At 34.5% G+C, this 23,095-nt stretch overlaps 1 protein-coding gene across 1 annotated transcript in view; it reads right to left on the bottom strand.

Moving 5' to 3' along the window:
- Positions 1-204: 204 nt before the first annotated feature.
- C14H14orf39 (chromosome 14 C14orf39 homolog) overlaps positions 205-23,095 on the bottom strand; it is a 33,056-nt gene continuing 10,165 nt past the window's right edge. The window contains exons 7-17 of the mRNA XM_036205635.1: positions 22,576-22,696; positions 21,247-21,338; positions 18,998-19,122; positions 18,203-18,276; positions 14,933-15,018; positions 14,712-14,758; positions 11,057-11,118; positions 9,342-9,517; positions 7,479-7,623; positions 3,476-3,533; positions 205-404 (exon numbers count right to left, since the gene is read on the bottom strand). Coding sequence (XP_036061528.1) covers positions 205-404; positions 3,476-3,533; positions 7,479-7,623; positions 9,342-9,517; positions 11,057-11,118; positions 14,712-14,758; positions 14,933-15,018; positions 18,203-18,276; positions 18,998-19,122; positions 21,247-21,338; positions 22,576-22,696 — 1,186 coding nt within the window. The remainder of the gene's footprint in view (positions 405-3,475; positions 3,534-7,478; positions 7,624-9,341; positions 9,518-11,056; positions 11,119-14,711; positions 14,759-14,932; positions 15,019-18,202; positions 18,277-18,997; positions 19,123-21,246; positions 21,339-22,575; positions 22,697-23,095) is intronic.

Below are 23,095 nucleotides of genomic sequence, written 5' to 3' on the forward strand. Positions count from 1 at the left end.
GAAGTCAAAGTCAAAATAAAATTAAAAAATGATTAATGTCACAAATAAAAATGAAACATTCAGTACTTAAATGACTTCATCAAATGACTCAACTGTAGTAACCAATTACTACTTTAATTGACAAAAATGTATCTTCATGCATTCAGTGATAATACAGATTTTTTCCAGATTATTATACAGCAATAATAGTTTGAAAGTAATAATTCAAAAAAACATAAATTGGGTTTTATTTTGTGAGGATGAAAAATCTTTTGAGGAAGAAGAAGGCATTGTATTTTGATCCTGTTCAAAAGAAAATGGAAAACTAAAGTCATCTTTTCCAGCTCCAAATGTATGAGTTGAAGAGTCTGAGGGAAAAGAAAACATGAAGGTATCTTCTCCTTCTGATTTCCCAAATAAGTTTCCTGAGAATATAAATATTAAAATATCATTGTATTCATGTTATATGAAACTTAAATCTACTAGATTACAGAGTACTGTACACAACAAATAGATAAACATTGAATGGCTTATCTATTTAGCAGATATTTAAATGTATTTTTCATATATACAAAGCATTGCCTTTGGTACTATGGAAAGGTACACTCAATTTAAGCCCTACTTACAAATACTTTGAACTCAAGTGTGTAAAGCACTTGTACACATAGCAGGAAGTAGGGTAAGACATCTCAAGTAGAGAGAATTCCACATAGGCCCAGAAACAGGTGTGCATAGGAAATAGTAGGTAACATAAATCCATCAACTTAGCAGGATGCTGAATAAAATAACAAAGATATATTAAACAAGAATTAATGAAGATGAGTTTGCAAAGACTACTGAATGTCTCACTAATGTAGACTTAAATAGATAACAGGAAACCATTAAGTATTTCTGAGCAAAGATATAACATAACTTAAACTGCTTTATAAGGTTACTTTGGAAAACATGAATAGAATGGGTGGAAAGGAGCATCTAGAAATAATGTAACCAAGAGGGGAAAATACATTATCCAGCTATTATTTACTGAGTAATTACAAAATATGCTTGTAGCAGTGTTCAAAATCTTTGACAAATCTGTGAATTTTCCAGTTTTGAAACAAAACTTATAAATCAACTTCACGTGTAGATTAGCTTTATGTCAATTCTCATTCATTATTCATTATTTAAAACCGAAAGCAGAAATATTTTTCAGTATCTTTAAAATCAACTATTACTCAACAATTTAAAATCTATAGCTTATTTGAAACAAGGGGCACAAAGCAACCAATATCAAATGAGCTCGCTAGCAGGATGAACTCATTAGCAAATGTTTGTGTTCCTCTAATCCCCTTTTTTATTTTATTCTTTACTAATTTCACTTCATAAGACTTAGACAAGAATATAAAAACTCAGAAAAAAAATAAAGCCTTGAATTTCTCTTTGCATAAATGAGTTTTACTTTCTTTTTAAGAAGTTCCTATGAAGTTTTCATAAAATTCCTAAGCATTCTATAAATGAAAGTCTATCACTGGGTAAGGCAGTATTTTAGGTACTCTGAGAAATTCAAAGGTAAATATAAAACAAGTCCTTGCCTTCAAAGTTCCAAAGGATGTTTTATATGTATTCATAAGTACTTAGTGATATCATGTAGAATATAAACATTATTTTAAAAAGAAGAGGTTCATAAAAATAGAGATTTTGGGGGGATGGAAGGTAAAAGTTGGAAATAGAGGTTTTATGGAAGAGAAGTTAGTTTTTAAAGATAAAGATGGAAGTTGGAGGTTGTAAGAAACAAGCAGGTAAAAATGTCTGGGTATATTTGAGATACACTGAACTCCTCAGTCTGATCAAAGCACAGGTAATTTGCTTTTAAAAAGAGCTTCAAGATTATATTGAGGAAGATAATAAATAAATGACAGTCAGTGAGAGCCACTTAAGTATTTGACTATGGCAGATAATAGAATCAACATTATGCATAAAGATGAAGCTGTGATCTAGAGGTAAGCTGAGAAGAAGAAAAGATTCAATAAAGATGTCACTGTAATAGCCCATGTGAATGGTTATGAGTTAGAAACAATAATCTCAGAAGAAAATAAAAAGTATTTAAAAAAAAAGAACTAATAAGGGGTTGAGATTTAGCTCAGTGGTAGAGCGCTTGCCTAGCAAGTCCTAGCAGTCCTCAGCTCTGGAAACAAAAAAGAAAGAAAAAGAACTAAAAAACTTGATTATTAGTTGAATTTAGTGACAACAGAGAAAGTCTAAAATTATCACTGATACTCTGAATCTTGGCAAGCAGAACAATGGAGACACCACTAGTGATATCAGAAGGAGAATAGCTTTTATTTCAGATATACTGAGTTTTTAATGTCAAAAGGTATCTTACATATAAAGAGCTTATGACTAACCAATCAGAACTAAAGGCCCAGAGTTTGGAAAAACAGTTTTAGCAACCACCAGTTTCCACTTGAATTATTTTAATCATGCTAATTATTTAATGCATGCTAATCATCTCCCTGCATTTATCCTTGTTTTTATACAGTGTTTTCTCCACACAGCAATCCACAGTAATCCTTAAAACAAAACAGAAACCAAACAAACACCTGTCAGAGCGTTTCAGTCATTTACTCAAAATCCTGCAGTAGCTTCCTGTTTCACTTAGAAGAGAATCCAAAGATTTCAACAACTGCACGGTTGCACATGACTTATTGCAGCTAGTCTCCTTTCTCTCTCCTGCTTTTCACTGGACACCCAACCATGTTACCATGTGAAGACCTTTGCACTCTTTGCCTAGAATACCTTTTCAAGCAGCTACTACCTCCATTCCTCAGGTCTGGGTTCAAATGTCTTTCATTGATGTGTTCCTGAATGCCCTGTAGCACAGCAACCATTTCCTAAAGCAAGAATTTCCTAGTATTCTTATTCTAGTTCTTTTTCCTTCCTAGTATTTATGCTCAATAATAAGGGTTAACTCAAGCCAGGGCTGAGTCAGGCCCACATAGAAAGAAGAGTTTTACTTCTCATAATACCATTTTTCAAGAAAATACAGGATTGCTGGGCACTGGTGGCTCTGTTTTTAATCCCAGCACTCGGTGGCAGAGGCAAGTAGATCTCTAAATTTGAGGCAGCCTGGTCTACAGAGTGAGTTCTAGGACAGCCAAGGCAGTTACACAGTGAAACCCTGTCTCAAAACAAAAACAAATGATTAAAAGGGACTAAATATGATAACAACTGCAAGATACCCATAATGTTTGATAACTGAGAAGTCAGTAGTACAGGAGGAAACAGCGTTGGCAAGTTGTGAAGGACGTCTCCATGCTGAAAGAATGGAGAAGGGAGAGCGGAAGGACAGGAGGATGGGATGGAGAACTCATCAGTTACAGACTGCTTTCTGTGTGAGGAGATTGCAGCACTGTCTCCTTAGTTAACACTGAGGGCCTGAAAGATCAACTGGAGACAAACCAAGTACCATGGAGGAGAATTAACATGTTTTATATGTAGAAAACTTCAAATCACTTACCAATTTCTTGTTGTGATGAAGAAGGATTTAGGTTTACTTCAGAGAAATGTTCATTAAACTGGAAAATATTTCCATTAACTATTACTTGTGAAATCAAAAGAACAGTTTATACAGTAGCATTTATATCTGACACTAGCGTCTGGACTTTTTTAGCATATAATATTAGAATAGACATGACAGTAACTTTCTACATAGATATCACAAAACTTAAAAAAAATCTCTGTCTTTGGGCTTGGGATGTAACAGCTCAGTGGTAGAATCCTTGCTAAGCATATTGAGGTTCTTGGATCAATCTCTAGCACTGGATGCATATCATTTACTTATATTAAAACAAGGATTGGTCTGCGGGTGTGACTCAGTGGCAGAGTGCTTAGCTATAGCATTCCTGAGGCCTAGGGTTGGGTTCCCAGCACTGTAACAAATAAATAAATAAATAAATAAATATAGCAATATATAAAATATTTACACTTAAAGAATCATCCTAATGTTTCTTCTGAATATTTTATGGTTAACATTTTTAAAATTTAATTATACTTAAACTGTTAAGTTTTATTGGTGTAATGTAAAGTCCCTAATTTATTCTTACAAACTAATGGTCCCACCTTTATCACATTCTAAATTCTTTTGTTTCTAGCCTATACCACTGACTACTGGATCAGTCCTTATTCCTTTATCATACCATTTTGATTACACGTAAGTTTATACAGTTGTGTGCACTTAGTTATCATGTGCCATGCTGTACATGTGGAGGTCAGGGAACCACTTGTAGGGTCAGCTCTCTCCTTCCACCACATGGGTCCCAGGTCAGAAAACTCAAGAAGCTTGAACCCACTGTTGAGCCACTTCACTCACTGCTTTAATGTGCAGAATGAGTTCCTTTCACCAATTTATTTTACAATATTTATGACATAATTATATCCTCTTAATTTCTAATAGAGGTAAGTGATCTTTTTTCTTTCCTTTTGACAATCTAGCTAGGAGTTGGTCAGTCCTCTTAATCATTTTCAAAGAATCAACTTTGGCTTTCTAATTTTCTGGGTTTTTTTCTCTAGCTCATTAATTTCTAGTGTTTCTTATTTCTTCATTCACTTTGGATTTGCTTTGGTTTGTTGTTCTTTTTATATCTTTTCGAAAGAAAACCAATGATCATTAATTTTAGACTGTTCTTTTCTATTAATTATTTGTTTTATTAACTAAATTATCTAACTACCATCTTTGCTCTGGCTGTGTTATCATTCTACAATTTTGAAATGCTGAATTTTCATAGTAAGTAATTCCAAAATCTTTTCTAATATCTTTCATGACTATTTTCTTGCCCCACAGCCTAAATGTTTAGGATTTTTTTGGATATCTTATTAAGTTCCAATTGAATTGCATTGTGGTCAGAGAACACACTCTGATTCCAATACTTCTATATTTATCAAGATTCATTTAATGAACCAAAACACAGCCTATCTTGTAATTATACCATTAGTGATATGGTGTTCATCAAGATCAACAAGACCAAAGAGACTGATTACAGCATTCAGATCTTACAAGACATGTTTACTATGCTACCTAATTTTAACAACTGTTGAGAAAAGGGAGTATAAAACACAGAGTTGGGTATCTATTTACCTCTTATGCAAATTTGACTAATTATCCAATTAACTTATTTTATTTCTTGCAATTGAACCCACAGCATTGTAAACACTAGGCAAACACTCCACCATTAAGCTCAATATATAGCTCTATACTACATGTTTTAAAGCTATCCCTAGACATAAACCGTATTTGTGAGTGGTACATCTTCCTTATGAGTTGAACTTTTTATTTTTATAAATTATCTCTCATTTCTAGCAATGTCTTTATCATGAAGGGTACCCTAAGTGATCATGTAGCCTTAGACTTATAATTTTTATAAAATATAATTTCACACCTATTAATTTTCAACCTATCATGAGCTTTATATTGAAATAGGTATGTGTGTGTCTGTCTTTTTTGTTTGTTTGTTTGTTTGTTTGTTTGTTTGTTTTCGAGAGAGGGTTTCTCTGTGTAGCCCTGGCTGTCCTGGAAATCATTTCATAGCCCAGGCTGGCCTCCAACTCAGAGATGTGCCCGCCTCTGCTACTGAGTGCTAGGATTAAAGGCATGTGCCAACACCACTGCCTTTATGCTTTCTTACTCAATTTCTTCTTTATTGTCTTCTTCTGGGTTAATACTTGTTTAGAACTTCATTCTATTACCAGTTTTACTTTGGAGCATTCTCTTGATAATTCATCATGATTTGTCCTAAGAAATGTATTAACTGGATAGTCTCCTTCCCCAACACACCACAACAAAACAAAATGAAACAAAAATTAAAAACATAATTTCTTTTTTGTTTCTGTTGGTTTGTTTTTATTTTTAGAGACACAGTTTCTCTGTGCACTCCTGGATGTCCTGGAACTCACTCTGTAGACCAGGCTGGCCTCAAACTCAGAGATTCACCTGCCTTGGTCTCCCAAGTGCCAGGATTAAAGATGTGTGCCACCACTGCCCCACTAATTTTCTAGGATTTCAATTATATTAAGATTAGATTACATTTAAATTGCACTGAAAAGAAATAAATTTCCATAATGTTTCCTTCCTATGTAAATACCTCATATATTTATGCTTTCAATAATTTTTCAGTGGTTTTATAGTTTTCTTTATGCAAAATGTGTATGCTTCCTGATGAAGTTATACATATTTAAGTTCATGTAACTATTATAAAAAACAATTTAGTTCTTGTGGTCTGTTTTTTCATGTCTAGACATTCCTTTTACAAATTGCTTATGAAATAAATGTATAAATAACAACAAAAGCTAAACACATTAAATACTATAAAATGTATAATACCATATCTTCTATCAACAAATGTGTAATTTTTTCAATTTAATATATTGTAACAAAAACTTAAGCCACATAAAATGCTAGATTATTTAAATGAGCAATAGCAAGAAAATATTTACATTTGTACTACATAGCATTAGTGAGTGGTACTTGAAAATCCTTTATGTGAATAAATGCATTTAATATTCATAAACTCTATGGCATTCACAGTCATTATTTCTATTTTATAGATAAGGAAATTGAATTATTCTCACCAATTTCATACTCTACATGTCCAAGTACTAAACGAGTTAATATTGGGTTTAATTACTAAATTCAGAAGTAAACAATTTATAGTGATTTGCATCACTGAAAAACTAGCAACACTGGTATAAGTTCTTCAGGCCTTTTAAAATTAATGAATGAAGTGTTGCCATATACATACATAACTGAAAACACTAATAAAATACAATAGTATTATGAATTAAATGAGAATATGTAGTTTATTTACACTTAAAATATGCAACACATTAGTTATAAAACCAAATTAATTTTAATCTGCCTTTAACTACAGTTGAGATCATCCCTATCTTACGGTTTTTCTTTTATTTGATTTGGGTGCTGGAAATCAAGCTCAGGACTTCATGAACAGTAGGCAAGCACTCTACCACTATGTGAGCCATATCCCAGGCAGAGATTTTCTAGATTTACTTTTATTTCTGTGTATTCCTGTGTAGATGTATGTGTGTTGTGGATGTACAGACCCCCTTGGAGGCTGGAAGAGGCTGCTGGCTCCTCCGGAACTGGAGTTTCAGAAGGTTGTGAATCACCTGACATAGGTGCTAGAAAGTGAACTTGGGTCCTCTGAAGGGCAGCAAGTTATCTTAACTGCTGAATCATCTCTCTGGCCTCAAGATTTTCTTTTAATAAATAAGTATGAATCTGGCTTGTTTGAAGTTGAGTATGAAAAAGCAGTAGGGAATTCTTCTATACTCTCAATACTCAGAACTTTTTTCCACGCTGGAGTGTCCCCAGCTTCAAGCACTGTCCCACTGAGTTACAGCTACAGCACTTTTTAAAAAGTTGTCTCTGTCCTAAGAAAGCTTGGTACTTAAAGGACTAAAACTGCCTAAAGCTCTGATGTACAGTTTTTAGAAATAAATCACACTACCTGATCTGATGAGATTTCTGAATCAGATACAGAAGAATCAAATAAATTTAGTCCAGGTGATCTAGAAGAATAACTCGTAAGAAATGAGAATCCAGGAGAATCCTTTTGTTTTTGTCCTTCAGGTCCTATGTTTCTAGTTCTGTTACAGAAAGATTTAAAAAATCATCAAAATGTTAAAAATGTATTAGTAAACAATGCAGACTGGGAATCACTATAAGCAATGGCATACAGGTAAGAATTTGTAAACAAAGGTTGGAGGGGTGGGTTTGAAAGTGACAAACTTATGGAGAAAGGATGGTTTGAGTAGGGAATATAAAAATCAATCTGGGGGTAATAACTGTCAATTCTTACCGAGAAATGTTGTCAGCACTATTCGGGATATTTACATAAGTGTAATTTACTTCTGCAACAATCTATCACAACAAAGTATTGCTTTTATCACTTTTCATTTTATAGCAAGCAATTTTGAAGTTTAGAAATGTTAAGTGGTTTGCTTAAAAGAATAGTGAGTGCCTAAGTTGAAATTTAGATGCAGCAATTCACACTCAAAATACAAGCTCTCATCTCTGACACTGTCTTCAAGATCTTGAAAACTAGACACAAGACGTGTTTTAATGAGAGTCAGACATTACAGAATGTTAGATAAAGAAGATAAACTATAAATGACCTGGATAAAATTAAACAAGACAGTATAAAATATAGATCCAGAATGGTCTGAGTTTAAAATCTCAACTTTAAGCCAGGTGGTTGTGGCTCATGCCTTTGATTCCTGGCTGTCCTTGAACTCATTCTGTAGAGAACAGGTTGGCCTCCAACTCAGATCTGCCTGCCTCTGACTCCCAAGTGCTGGGATTAGAGGTGTGCACCACCACCACCTAGTTTATAAAATGTAAAAGAAAAAAAAAAATGGAATGTACCTCTGGTCAGTGTGTACTTAGCATGAGTGAGGCCTTAGGTTCATTCCCCAGCATCCTCAACCATATAAATAAATAAATGCATAGTTATATATTATATATAAGTCTGACAATACTGCCACAGCAATCTCTATGATCATAATTGAATCACATACCTTTACAAACCATAATGTTCTCACCCCCAGAGTTTTAGCATATAATACAACATTCATTCACAATTTTAGGATTTGACGATAAGTTCTATTTTGAATATATTTTGCTTGAGTCAAATGCATGGCATTCATACATACATAAAATTCTTACTAGCAATTTAAGATACATGAGTAGAACACAGGTGAGTAACACCTGATGAAGCACAATCTGACTTAGGTCTAAGAGGGACTTAGGGTTCAATGTTAAGGAACAGTTTGCACAGAAGCCAAAGGCTAAATTCAACATTGCTTTCTTGTCTGCAAACCCTCAATCAGTGGTTTCCAAGGCTGTGTATTTATATTAGAGACCCTTAGTCTTAAGAAAATGGGAAGTCTTGTTTCAGACACTACACATATGAAAACTGACTGCTGAAGCATTACTCAATAAGTAGTCCACAACTCCTTTATGTATGAGTAGTTCTTGAACTTGACACTAGAATTTTTCCATGTATTTATCCTTTGTAAAATCTGAAACCTACATACTGTCACAGTGGCTACTCAGTGTCTCTATCCTCTTCACTTTACCATCAAACACTAACAGATAACCTAAAGCAGGGCGTGGAGTCTGTGAAACAATGGAAGAACACTAGTGACTGTACGCATGGGTGGACGGGTACACGGTCTCCCCCTTGTTTTCATGACTGAAATACTAAAATCTCTTCAAGTTCTAATTAAGTAGGTATTTTACTACTCCTATAAATTACTTATCTAACTCAATGTATAAATAATTCAGCTAGAATTATTAATAAAAATCCTACATTTCAAAGAAGGGGCTTTTAAGGAACTGCATTTTCTCCACAGATTCAGGTGTCTTCATAGTTTCTGGAGTTGTTGGAAATAAAGGAGTTTCAGGAGTTTGTGGGAAATTCTCAGTCCTTTCTTCTTCACCACTATTATTTTCTACTGGCTTTCCAAAGTGTTCTATGTACACGGCCTGCAGATGGAAGGTAACACACCACTTTCAAATGACTGTTACTACTTAATAAAAAACACCCATATAATGCATGAGGTAGGATGCACATTAGCCTGTTATCCCTTCACAGATAAGGAAAGTAAGAACTGGTGAAGTAACATATATACTCAAAAAACAGAAAAATAAAAAATATAAAAGTTATTTTGCCAATAAAGTCTCTCTTACCTCTACATGAACAGAGTAAATGATAACCAAAACATACTGAAATTGACGGAAAATACTGAGTAGTAGTTTTTCTTTTAAATTTCCACATTATATTCTGCTAACTCCTTGAAAAGGAAATTTATTTTTAAGCAATTTTGTTTATTGCTTTATGCTATAATCTGGGTCTGTGTTGAAAGCTTAAGTCCCAGCCTGGTATTACTGGGAGGTAGGATCTGAGAGTTCTTTTTCTTTTTTCTTTTTCTTTTCTTTTTTTCAGATTTATTTATTATGGATATAGTGCTCTGCTGCATGTGCCCCTATAGACCAGAAGAGGGCACCAAGATCTCATTATAGATGGTTGTGATCCACCATGGGTTGCTGGGAATTGAATCAGGACCTCTGGAAGAGCTGCCAGTGTTCTTAACCTCTGAACCATCTCTCCAGGCCCCAGATCTGAGAGTTTGATCATGGTGAGTGGCATGCTCTGAAAGGGACTGTGAGATCTCTTAAAAAAAAAAATTCCTGGCCATAGATGAGGGTTTGATTCTATTATGTACTCTGTCATGGTATGTGTACTACCACTGGCCCAAAGCAACGGGACCAAATAATCATGAGCTCTTAGACTACAATCTGTAATAAATCTGTCTTCATAAGTTACCCAAGGTAACTGTTTTAATGTGAATATTAACAGACAATTGCCTACTTTTTTTTTTTTTTTACTTTTTGCCATTCTAATTTTATGCTACTTTATCCCTAAAGATTGAGAACCTGAATACTAACTTTTATCTCATTTTTGTACACACACACACACACACACACACACACACGAGAGAGAGAAAGAGAGAGAGAGAATTCTCATATATGATTATACCAAATCCTATTACAGAAACAGTATGGGTCTGTGTAAAGAAAGTTATAATGTGCTCATTACCTGTATTTCCTTTACAGTAGACCACTACTTCATCATTTCTCATTTTAATCCTTGGTACCTTAGTCTGCATCTGTCATCATTAACGCTTTCTACTACACTACACTATCAAGATACTTTCATGGTAACCTCTGGTCTTGAATTGCCATAATAAATCATTCAATCATGTCAAAATTACTTTCTTCAATCATGGATTAATTTCCATCTCGATATGTATCATCACTTATGAGTACAATTTCTTGGTATTTGCTCATATAAATTTTTGTGTATTCTTTTTTTTAATCTGGAAAATAAAATTTCTAACTTCCTAGAACCTGACTTCCAAGCTAATAAACTTAATTGTAATAAATCTAAAATTCAAATGGTCACAGAATATTTTTTAAATTATGATGCTTGCTTAAAAACTAAAACCCTAACATTTGACTTACCTGTGGGGTACTTTTTGATTCTCTTAGTTGTCTTCCTGTTTCTTGATTTCCACACTCAGCATCTATTTGTTATACAAGAATGAACTACCTCATTTATGCAATTTCATTATGAAATGAAACAATTTACTTTTCTGCTTTAAAATGTCATGCTACAATATACATATATGTCTTTTTGTTTAGCATATGTTTGCACAATTCTCCATATCACTGCATGTAGACATAGTTTTCTTATTACTGGTACAAATATTCCATATATTGATGCATTCTACAACAAATGGCATTCTTTTATGTGCATCCCATACTTACATTTCTCTAGATATATCTAAGGTATAATTATGGGACAAAGAGTATGCATATCTCCCAATATCATGCGTCACACTTTTCACTGTATCAACTTTGGCTATGATAACTAGCCATTATAAAAACCATGAGATCTCAGAAAATGATTACTATCTTAGTGGTTTCAATATACAGTGATCTATTAATTACAGTTCATATCACTAGCTTATGAGGGCCCTTACTGTTCAACACTCTCATGAATATGAATATGGGTAGACTTTTTAGATTTGCTAATCTGGTAGATGTGTAACAGTATCTCACTGTAGCATTACACTTCCATGATTTGCTAATCATCATTTCATGTTCATCTGCCAGAAAAGTTTCTTTTGAAGTGTCAATTCACATATTTCTATTTTCCAAGTTTTAAATTTTTTATCTTTGCATGTATGTCTGTGTAGATATTGACATGCACATGAGAGTGTGTGTGCGCACATGTGGAAGTCAGAAGATAGTGTTGACTGTCAATCACTGCCTTTAATCTTGCTTGAGACAGGCTTTGTTTGTGGCTACACATGCCAGGCTGGCAGGCCTACAATTTCCAGGGACTGACCTGTCACCACCTCCCAGCTCACCATAGCACTACTGAAATCAGACACATGCATGCAGCTTTGAGTTCTAGGGATCCAAACTGAGGGCCTCACCTCACACTTGCATACCAAGTGCTTTACCTACTAAGCCACCGAGCCTCAATTCTGACATATTTTAAGCGAATTGTCTGCTTTTATCTGCTTGGTCTGTGTAAGTCCTTTACACTTTGTGGAACTACTCTCTGGGCAGTTTTATGTATTAGAAATATATCCTTTGGCTTTGTGACTCATTTTCTTCCTATTTATTGTATTCCCTTTTTAGATTTTATTTTTATTTTATAGTTCACAGAGAGGCCAGGAGAGGGTGTTGGATCCTCTGTAACTGGAGTTACAGATGGCTATCAGTTGCCATATGGGTGCTGGGAACCAAACCCAGATCTCCTCTGTAAGAGCAACAAGTGCTCTTAACCTCTGAACTATCTTTACAGCCTCCTTTTTAATGTATCTTTGGATAAACAGTTTTTTATTTTATTGTAACAAATGATCAGTTCTTTATTAATTAAGCTCTTAATTATTATTTAAGAAATCTTTTTCTTGAGATTGGAAAGATGGCCTAGTGGTTAAGAGTGAGTGCTACTCTTACAGAGGACCTGAATTTGGTTCCCAGTACCGGGCAGCTCACAACTGCCTGTAACTATAGCTCCAGAGAATCCAACACCTTCTTCTGGTCTCTGTGAGCACCTGCACTCATATGCACACACCCACACTCTGACACACACATATACATAATTAAAAATAAATCAAAAGGTAAACAAATCTTTAACAATTGGAAATGCCTTTCTTGAAGTCATGATTGAATCTACCTATCTTCTGTAAGCTTTGTACCTTTTGCCTATTGCATTTAAGTCACAACTGTTACTTTTACCACATATTCATTTTCTCAAATTATAGGTTTAGGGACTGTTGAAAGTCTTTTGTTTTTCTCCAAAATAATTACATGTCTTCTTGAGTATGAAGCCTCATTACACATGCTTAACACAGGTAGGACTATGCCAATTATATCTATATTTCCCAACATCTCTTTGTTAAAGGTGCATTGTTCTTAAGGGATTAGCTATTCCTTCTTGTCTAATGCAATCAGCTTAGCTTATGAAGAGGATTATAAACAGCTGGAGCAGATCACAAGCACAGGAATGGCTAATGGTTTTTTTTCTCTTAAAAGAAAGCAAAGAGAGTATTCAGCTGTATAGGATGCACATGTTGTTTCAGTTGAACCACATAAGAGAAGTGAGAAAAATAGGCTGATAGAATATGACTATTCAGAAAATATATGCATCTACAAATATTTTAGAGATTTATTTTTATTTTTATTTATGAATATGTATCTATGTGAATGTATGCCATATGTGTGCCAGCCTAAGGAAACCAGAAGAGGCCAATGATCCCCTGGAACTGGAAATAGAGGGGGTTGTAAGTTGTCATTGTGGGTACCAGGAACTGAACTTGAGTCCTCTGGAAGAGCAGATGTACCACTCTTAACCATTGAGCCCTAATTGACAAAATTGTATAGTGTCAAAATTATAAAACTTCAAAGAAGTAAAAAAGTGATGACTTCTATATAAGCATGATACAGGAAATAATGTTACTCATTAATAGGTTACTAATATATGTACATGCACAAGGTATACAATATACAAACATATAATCATATGTGTATGCTTTTATAACTACACATCCATGCATATACACTGATATACAGATATTTGGAAAAGATAAATACTCTCCATTGTATGCTACAGTTCTAACAGTTAAGTTGATCTTAGAGAAATAAACTCATATATATATGTGTGTGTGTGTGTGTGTGTGTGTGTGTGTGTGTGTATCCTATGACATTTCGATGGTATTCAGCCCAAGAAAATAGTCAAAGCAGTAAAAATTAATATAAAGTATAAAAGACATTATTTACAGTAGCAAAAAAAACTGGAAACAAGAAGATATTCAATGTGTGAGAATAGTTGAAATCTGCTATTCAATGGAACAGTATGTAGTCATTACAAATAAAATTAATGATATGAAGAATAACCTCATGTCATCTTTTATTTGTAAAGACTATATTGTTGAGCAGGGGAATGGGATATAAATTATAGATATTGTATAATTCAAATTTTGGGGGATAGAGAACAAAATATACCTGTGTATTAAAAAAAAGACAAGACTATACATCAGGATGTATTATGTCAGTTATGTCTGGTTAGTGATATTTTGTTTCCTTTATACTTTTCTGTTTTCCAAATTTTCTGCAAGGCAATGTATCCATTTTATTTTCTGATAAAATTTTTTTTTTTTTAAAGATTTATTATGTATACACTGTTCTGTCTGTATATATGCCTGCAGGCCAAAAGAGGGCACCATATCTCATTACAGATGGTTGTGAGCCACCATGTGGTTCTGGGAATTGAACTCAGGACCTCTGGAAGAACAGTTAGTGCTTGTAACCTCTGAGCCATCTCTCCAGCCTTAAAATATATTCTTTAATTTTTTTTGTTGTTGTTGTTGTTTTGTTTTTCGAGACAGGGTTTCCCGGTGTAGCTTTGCACCTTTCCTGGATCTCGCTCTATAGACCAGGCTGGCCTTGAACTCACAAAGATCCTCCTGGCTCTGCCTCCTGAGTGCTGGGCCTAAAATATTCTTAAACCACATATGTTTCAGAGATGAAAACATTCAGATAATTTATTTAATATAAAAACTGGTAAAATCTGTTGTTTAAGAAAAATATAAACAGGAAATACCTGTATGTCCTTTTTCAATCCATTGACTGTAATTTGACTGATTCAATCTAAAAATGCAACAAATATAATTTTTGTTATTTCAGAGTCAATATTTACAAGTTATCTAAGAGTTATGTTTCTTTTCCGTGAGAGAGGCAGTTCTAGGAACCGAAAGCAGACAAATACACTAACACTGAACCATACCCCAACCCTTTGGGCATTTTCTTATTTTTAAAAATTACCTGAATTGCATAAAACCTTGTGAATTTTTAACAGCTGTAACATGTGAACATTTTAAACTACTATCCATATCAGAGTAATTAAATATCTGAAAGAAAAAAATTAAGCATTAGATTTCCTATAAAAATAGTAATCATGTATCATATAGCTACATTGAGGTCTCTAATTACATTAGTATTTCATTCTCATAATCATCACCATTATCAATATCTACAACTACATACATTAATTGACATAACTACATAGGAAACATAAAGGCAGATATACTGAGAAACAAAAAGGTTTAGGATTCTTAAATAATTTTTGACAAGTATGCTAACTATTTGTGGTCTTTCCACATTAAAGTAAACTTAAAATTTTATCTATATTCATTAATCAAATATTAGAATATTATTGTTTTCTTTATTGACTACTCCATTTCTATGTCCTTTTAAAAACATTTATGAGGTGATACAAATGTTCTGGGAGCAGAGGTGACAGTTGTGCAACCTGTATGCTAAAAATCATTGAACTCAATCTTTTTTTTTTTTTTTTTTTTGAGCTGAGGATCGAACTGAGGGCCTTGCACTTGCTAGGCAAGTGTTCTACCACTGAGCTAAATCCCCAACCCCCGAACTCAAACTTTTAAACAGTAAATTTTATGGATGTGAATTATGCCTCAAAGAAACGCATTTTACTTTGTAAGCAAAAAGCGAATCAATTTTTTTGATGGCTGGCAGTCTTTGTAGGATCCTCTTATGGTTCTTTAAAAATCTCTCTCAGGCCGGGCATTGGTGGCGCACGCCTTTAATCCCAGCACTTGGGAGGCTGAGGCTGAGGCAGGCAGATCTCTGTGAGTTCGAGGCCAGCCTGGTCTACAAAGTGAGTTCCAGGAAAGGTGCAAAGCTACACAGAGAAACCCTGCCTCAAAAAACCAAAAAAAAAAAAAAAAAAAAATTCTCTCTCAGCTGGGCTGTGGTGATGTAGGCCTTTAATCCCACCACTCAGGAGGCAGAGGCAGCTAGATCTCTTGAGTTCAAGGCCAGCCTGGTCTACAAAGTGAGTTCCAGGACAGCCAGGGCTACACAGAGAAACCCTATCTCAAAAAACCAAATAATAATAATAATAATAAGGAGAAGGAGGAGGAGGAGGAGGAGGAGGAGGAGGAGGAGGAGGAGGAGGAGGAGGAGGAGGAGGAGAAAGAAGGAGGAGGAGGAGGAGAAAGGAGGAGAAAGAAGGAGGAGGAGGAGAAAGAAGGAGGAGGAGGAGGAGGAGAAGGAGGAGGAGGAGGAGGAGGAGGAGAAGTCAGTAGCATCAAGGCTGAGCAGTCTGACATACTCCTGAAAGCTTTGCTGGAGTTCTCCTGAGAACCTGAGTCTAGGTATGCATGCTGAGAGGAATAAGGGAGAAGGATAACAACAGCTATTAGAGATTGCACTTGTTTTACCTGGGAGACTATATCCCTGTTTTTCTTTACTTTTCAGCCTCTTTATAACTTAAATTGTCTTACAGAAATATCCATCTTATCCTAAATTTAGTGGTTAAAAAGTCTTACATAGCATTCTCTCAGTATTTTTAAAAAATTATCTTCCACATTTAGGATGATCTTGTTTATCCAGAAGATAAACAAACTTATCTTTCCTTTTGTCTCGACTGTTTTAGAGAGGGGAGGGTTAAACTGCTGGCATCTTATTGATACTTAAAGTATGTTAGCTTTGATCAGATTTATCAACCCAATCTTTTAATATCACTAATTTTTGCTTTCCTGTTCACTAATCTTTATTGTGAACATTTTGAAGTAGAAATACTTGATATTTAAATTTTTTCACTTTCTAATGTTTGTTTTTAATATACATCTTGCTCTGAGAACCAGTCTGTTGCATGTTTTATAGTATTTTGTTAAACCTTGTAAATTCTATTTTGATTCCTTCTATAATTCCCCCAAATAATTTGAAAGTATGTAAATTTCTTTTCCCTTGGCAGCCTAGTTTTCCCAAGAAAGGGCTCTTTTTTTTCCTTCCTGAGACAGGGTTTTACTATGTAGCTGTCCTAGGACTTGCTATATAAACCAGGCTGGCCTCAAACTCACAGAGACTGTTTGCCTCTGTTTCTTGAGTGTTGCAATTAAAAATTACCTCCACTACAGTGAAATGGTTCTTTTTGTTTGACTTCTATCTTTCATTATGACAACACAGCAATTATTAACTAATTATTTAGAATTAGAAGTGTGTGTGTGTGTGTGTGTGTGTGTGTGTGTGTGTGTGTGTGTAAGTATGTATGTATTGGTGGGGGCCTAGGGAAATGGCTTTTGGTAAATACACTTGGAGGATCTGGGTTTGAATTCCCAGCACCCACATAAAAGTTGGGCATGGGAGGCTGAGACAGCCAGGTCCCAGGAGTTCAATGGCCAGTTAGTTTATATGAACCATCAAGCTTCAGATTCCTTATCTCAATGGAATAAAGCAGAGAGTGATAAACACCCCATTGCTGTGGTTCACAAGCTTTACTGTTAGGGATGAATATTATTTGCTTTTCTTCCTTGGCAGCTTAAATATCAACTTTGATTACTAAGAAAACTTGTTTTCAGCAGGGAAACTTCCTGGTCAGATCCAGCTCAATTCTTCCAAGTCCTGTATTGGAAATGCATGGTGTCTTCAGCAACAGGGTCTTAAACTTTTAAGCTCCAGGAGTCAACCAAGAACAACAGCAACAATCTATTTCACTGTAGGAGTCACATTTTTTTTCTCATTGTAAGTTCACGGTCACCAGGCCTGGGTTGTGCATACCTTTGATCCCAGCACTTAGGAGGTAGAGGCAGTCAGATCTCTATGAGTTCAAGGCCAGCCTGACCTACAAAAAGAGTTTCAGGATAGCCGGGGCTGTTACACAGAGAAACCCTGTCTCAAAAAAACAAGAAAAAAATGTTAATTGTCTCCGATATTTTTTCAGTGACAGAAATCCCTATGAAACAATGCTGTTGGTACAGCCTGTGCAATCAATCAGTACTGTAATGAAAGGTTTAGCAGATATTTCTCAAAAGTTTTGGTCTACTAACTACCAGGCTTGGTATTTTAAAATAAAGATTTTATATGATATTTAGTCACAAGGGGGAAGTTTATATTGAATGCCATATTGAAACTCTTGAACATTTTAGATCATGAGGTAATAGCAGTGGCTAATTTATTGTGTACATGCATGAATACACAAGCACGCACATACATCCTCGTACCCTACCTACATTTATTACCTCCTTCAATGTAAACATTCATGCTGTTAAAAACAGATATACATACCTGTGAGTCATTTTCTTGTCTCAAATCACTACTAGCAAACTTTGACTGATTGACCGAATTTTCTTCTTTTTTATCTAGATTAAATATATTACTTCAAATTAACTCTGAAGACAAAACCAATCATGATCTCAAACTCATTTGCCTCATATATGCTAAGCTCACACTCTGCCATTGAGCTACACACCTGGACCCAGCCCTCATCTCTCCAACATTTAATCACAATTTATACTTTGGCAAATCAAGTTTCTAAGATTATTTAGCTTAAAATATGAAATTACTTCAAACCTTTCCATTTTCTTATATATACTAGTTATTACAATAATCATGAATGTGCAATGACAAAAAATGTGACAAAACTAGTCTCTTACAATTGATTACTAAAGGCAGAGCAGTGACATAAATGAAGACAAAATTAATACAGTGTAGTCAAAGTAATACAGCGTGGTTACTCTACAGCCCCTAGCGTGAAAGCTGACTTCAACATTTCAATGACTGGCACTAGACTGCAGCAGCTATCCCTTTACTATACAGCTGGTCATCCTCTTCTGACTTCCGTGCTCCAGACTGCGACACTCGGAGAAAACATCACACAAATGATTTCCTTTGCAAAATGAACAAGAAAAGCTATGTGTACAAGTCACACCCTGTTCGCACTCAGAAGACTTAAAATGGCACTTTCCAGGCCTGCAGGTCCTCGGTATTGTTTGTCATTGCTCACATCAAGTGAGAGCTAAAATTAATGGTATTTCCTCACTGTCAAGAAAAAATGAGGTTTCTGAATGATAAATTCTGTACCTGTAACACTTGGTTCTGAAGAATGCATCTGTATTAGTCTTACAAATTTCTGAGACTCACAAGGTGGTAGTAACTGGCTACTTTGAGAGGATCTGTTCAAAACATGCTCATCTTTTTCAAAAATTCTGAAGAGAAGAATTGGCATTCACTATTAGCTATGTAAAAATTAAATTTAAACCCAGAGGGATATTTAGATACTATACAGTTATAACTCTTCACTTTTGCAGATCATGATACTAGGTTTGCAGAGCATTTAACAGACTTTATCACTAGTATTAAATGACTTGGTAATAGGGAGTGCCAGTATTGTCTGATTAAGTCCAATGCTCTTTTCGGTATACTATACTCTTCCTTTTAAACACAATCATTTTAGAGAGGGTCAAAACTATTTTATACACTTTCACTATAAATAACATGTTTTAGATTTCAGAGTACTTCAAATTTTAAAAAGATTTATTTAGAAACAAATCAACTATCATAAATACAGAAATTATTAAAGCAATAAAATATTATAGTCATAAATGTGTCTTTTAATCTTTTTACTGTAAAAATAACTTCACTGAGTTTTTTTCTAAATCAAATGAGTATAAAACACAATAAAAAATACATTATTCTCCCTTTCTGAAGAGAAGATATATATTCTGTGACCCCCCAACCCTCAATGGCTGCCTAAACCACAGCTAGTACCAAAGTTTACATAGACCTCTTCCTATACACAGAAACATACATACACATACTCAATGTCTTTTCCATCTTAACTAAGAAATCAGTACACTGTAGCTATAACTTCTGCATTAAGGTAGGAGAGTAAAAGTAGTATTTATTTCTTCCTTCTTCAGAGTTTCACAGATAAATTTGGTATCATAAATCTTAACAAGCAAAGTGTATTCTTGTTTTCTTTCCTTAAGTTGAAAGCTATCACTTAAAAAAAAAAAAGACTTTACAGCCTCTCTCCGACATATCTCAATTGCCAGCACTGCTACTCGTATACGCAGGGGCCATTTTAAAAATAAGGATGACTCTGGGCATAAATACTAGGATATTGCCACATTGATCTGGTAACTGAGAGGGATACTAAACAACCAACAAGCAGGTAACGTATCTAACACTGATTCCCTGGACAAAGCAATGATTCACATCTTATATGGAAAGGAACAGAATGGCATTAGACTTCATCATACTATTTAGAATAGTGTTCAATATTTCTGGAATTTTCCATTTAATATTTTCAAATCATGAGTGGACATGAGTAACTGAAACAATGGAAAGCAAAGACATGAGTAGTAAAATTGCACACACCAAGTAAAAATGACCAGGTGGTTATTTCAGTTGCTCTTAATACAACACATTTCTATAATATTCAAGTATCTATAAAATAAAATCCTACACATCTGCAAATGTCCCAATCAATTTCATCATAAAATTAACGACAAACTGTCATGAAGTAACAAGTAGGAGCAAAGGCTTCAATATAACAGTTTCAAAGTAGGGTCAGGGAAGTTAACTCAGGAGGGGAGTATGTTGGGAATAAATAATCAAATCTGAGGAGTGAAAACAGGTTATAAGCAGAAGCCAAAAAGAAGAAAGTTGATCAGAAACAACAGCAACAGTAACACACATATTGTCCTCTCCTACAGGAATAGGTAAGATCAATGTGTCTTTAATGCCTCACTGATGCCTTGCCTCCTCTCCACAGTATCAGTGAAAACACCCAATGCTACAGACTCAGGAGAATTTGCAGTCTCACCTCTTCTTCACTTCCTTCGCTGGGGTAAAGAAGAACTAGTCAGGCTGGTGAATAGTCAAGTGAAAAAAAGGTAAAACAGTGCTTCTCTGCTGTTTAACTTTTGCAGTCCTACCACAGAAACTGGATACATTTTTTGAACACTGGCAAGTTATAGAACAGATGAATTAGGGAGGCAGAGGCAGGTGGATCTGTGAGTTCGAGGCCAGCCTGGTCTACAAAGCTAGATCCAGGACAGCCTGGGCTGTTACACAGAGAAACCCTGTTTCAAATAACAACAAAAGGAACAGATGAGCTGCTCCTACCCTATTTCTTGTTCTATGTTATCTTTGGTCTTCCTAAATAACAAGCAGTTTTGGATATTAGTTCATAACATTTAAATAAATAATATTTTCATAAAATTAATAGGAAAATAGTTTGCATAAAATTTTATCAGATACAGACTCAAAATTTTACCTGCAGAATATCTAGTCACATTAAATTCAGTTTTAAAGTTTACCTAGACCTTTCTTTAAATTCTTTTCTCTTTTCTGTATTTTTATTCTTTTCTTCTAGAGCTTCTGAAAAATTCTTTCTTTCAAAAACTCTTGCAATCTGCTAAAAAGAAAAATGAGATAAACAAAATAATTAGTTTTATGTCGGCTCACACTTGCACCCACATAAGCTAGGTATAAGTGTGTGAGCCTGTAATCCCAGGACTGGAGAGGTGAAGACAGTCAGATCTCAAGCTCACTGGCCAGTCAGTCAAGCCAAATGGATGTACTTCGGTTTCAGGTGGAGAGGATTTGAGGAAGATACCCAATATTGACCTCTGGCGCGCACACACACACACACACACACACACACACACACACACACACACAGAGAGAGAGAGAGAGAGAGAGAGAGAGAGTGATCCTTCAGAGCAATCAGACATATTTTTCTTAACTAATAAATATCATTCTTTTTCTAGAACCTCAAATTTGTATTTTTGGTAGTATTAGTGAAAATTGCTGTGTTGGAGAGAGGGCTAATAGTTAAGAACACCTGCAGCTCTTACAGGGAACCCAGGTTCAATTACCAGCATTTATATGATGGCTCACAACCACCCATACTCCAGTTCTAGGGAATCTTATGCCTTTTTTCACCTCCACAGGCACCAAGCATGCATGTAGTGCACATATATGTAGAAAAAAAAAAAAAAAAAAACCAATACAAATAAAATAAATAAATCCAAATTAAGAAACCCCACAACTCAAGGGATGATACTAAAATATATTCTAGAAAAATCTTAAAAACTAAATTATTTTTATCCTAGATCTCTAAATATTATTATTATTTTTTTGTGTGTGTGGAGCTGAGGATCGAACCCAGAGCTTTGCGCTTGCTAGGCAAGCGCTCTACCACTGAGCTAAATCCCCAACCCGACTCTAAATATTATAAACTATAGTTACAAGTCTTTCTGAATCCCTAAACTATTTACTATTTTGTTCCTCTTTCAAAGACACAGTTGTTCTTTAAATTCTGACTGAGGGCACACCAAGTAATGCAGTTGCCTAACAAGCCCTGGTGCCTAGGTTTGATCCTTTATCGAACAAAATAAATCAATTCTTATGACTAAGTTACATCCTGTTCCTTCTTTGTCTTTCCTCGTACCTCAAAGAAATCCAAACTATTCCCTAAAACTAAGAGTTAAATATATTCAAAATCTGAAATACATTTTGGCTTCACTAAGGCACATAAACTGGCCTCTCTCCGTATTTAAGCTGTCTTAAAAACAGCTCTTTTAAGACTGTAAACTAACATTACCATCATATTTATATATTAATAATGTATTAAAACATAATATATATACCTTATTTAAAGAATTAATTTCTATTTCCATATCATCTGCTTCCTTTTCCAATTCAAGTGATCTCTTGGTAAAATTGTTGGCACATTTAAGAATGTCTTGTGTTTTATATCTCAAATTAACTCTTTTTATGTTAAGGAACAGGCATGAAATAAATTTTACATTCATTATACAATGAGTATATACTATTGACATTTATTTTCTACAAAAGTAATATTGATAATTGGTAACTGAAAAGACAGATAATGCTAATATAAATAATTTACCTATAGTATATTAATGAACTTAAAATTAACATTCTATTGAGAATACTCATTGGGACTTTTTCTTTCAATAGAATATTTTTATAAAGTAGAATTCTGATCTTTTTCTATGCAAGTTCATTGTGTCATTTGGCATAACTAATAAAGCAATCAATTCAACTACAAACTTACGTTTTTATCACTTATTTATTCCAAAGTCAACATTAAAATTCCACTCAATTTCCCTTTTCTTTATCCATAATGTTCATCAACGTATCCTG

This window comes from Onychomys torridus, chromosome 14 (assembly GCF_903995425.1).
Source record: "Onychomys torridus chromosome 14, mOncTor1.1, whole genome shotgun sequence".
In the NCBI taxonomy this organism is placed as follows: Eukaryota; Metazoa; Chordata; class Mammalia; order Rodentia; family Cricetidae; genus Onychomys; species Onychomys torridus.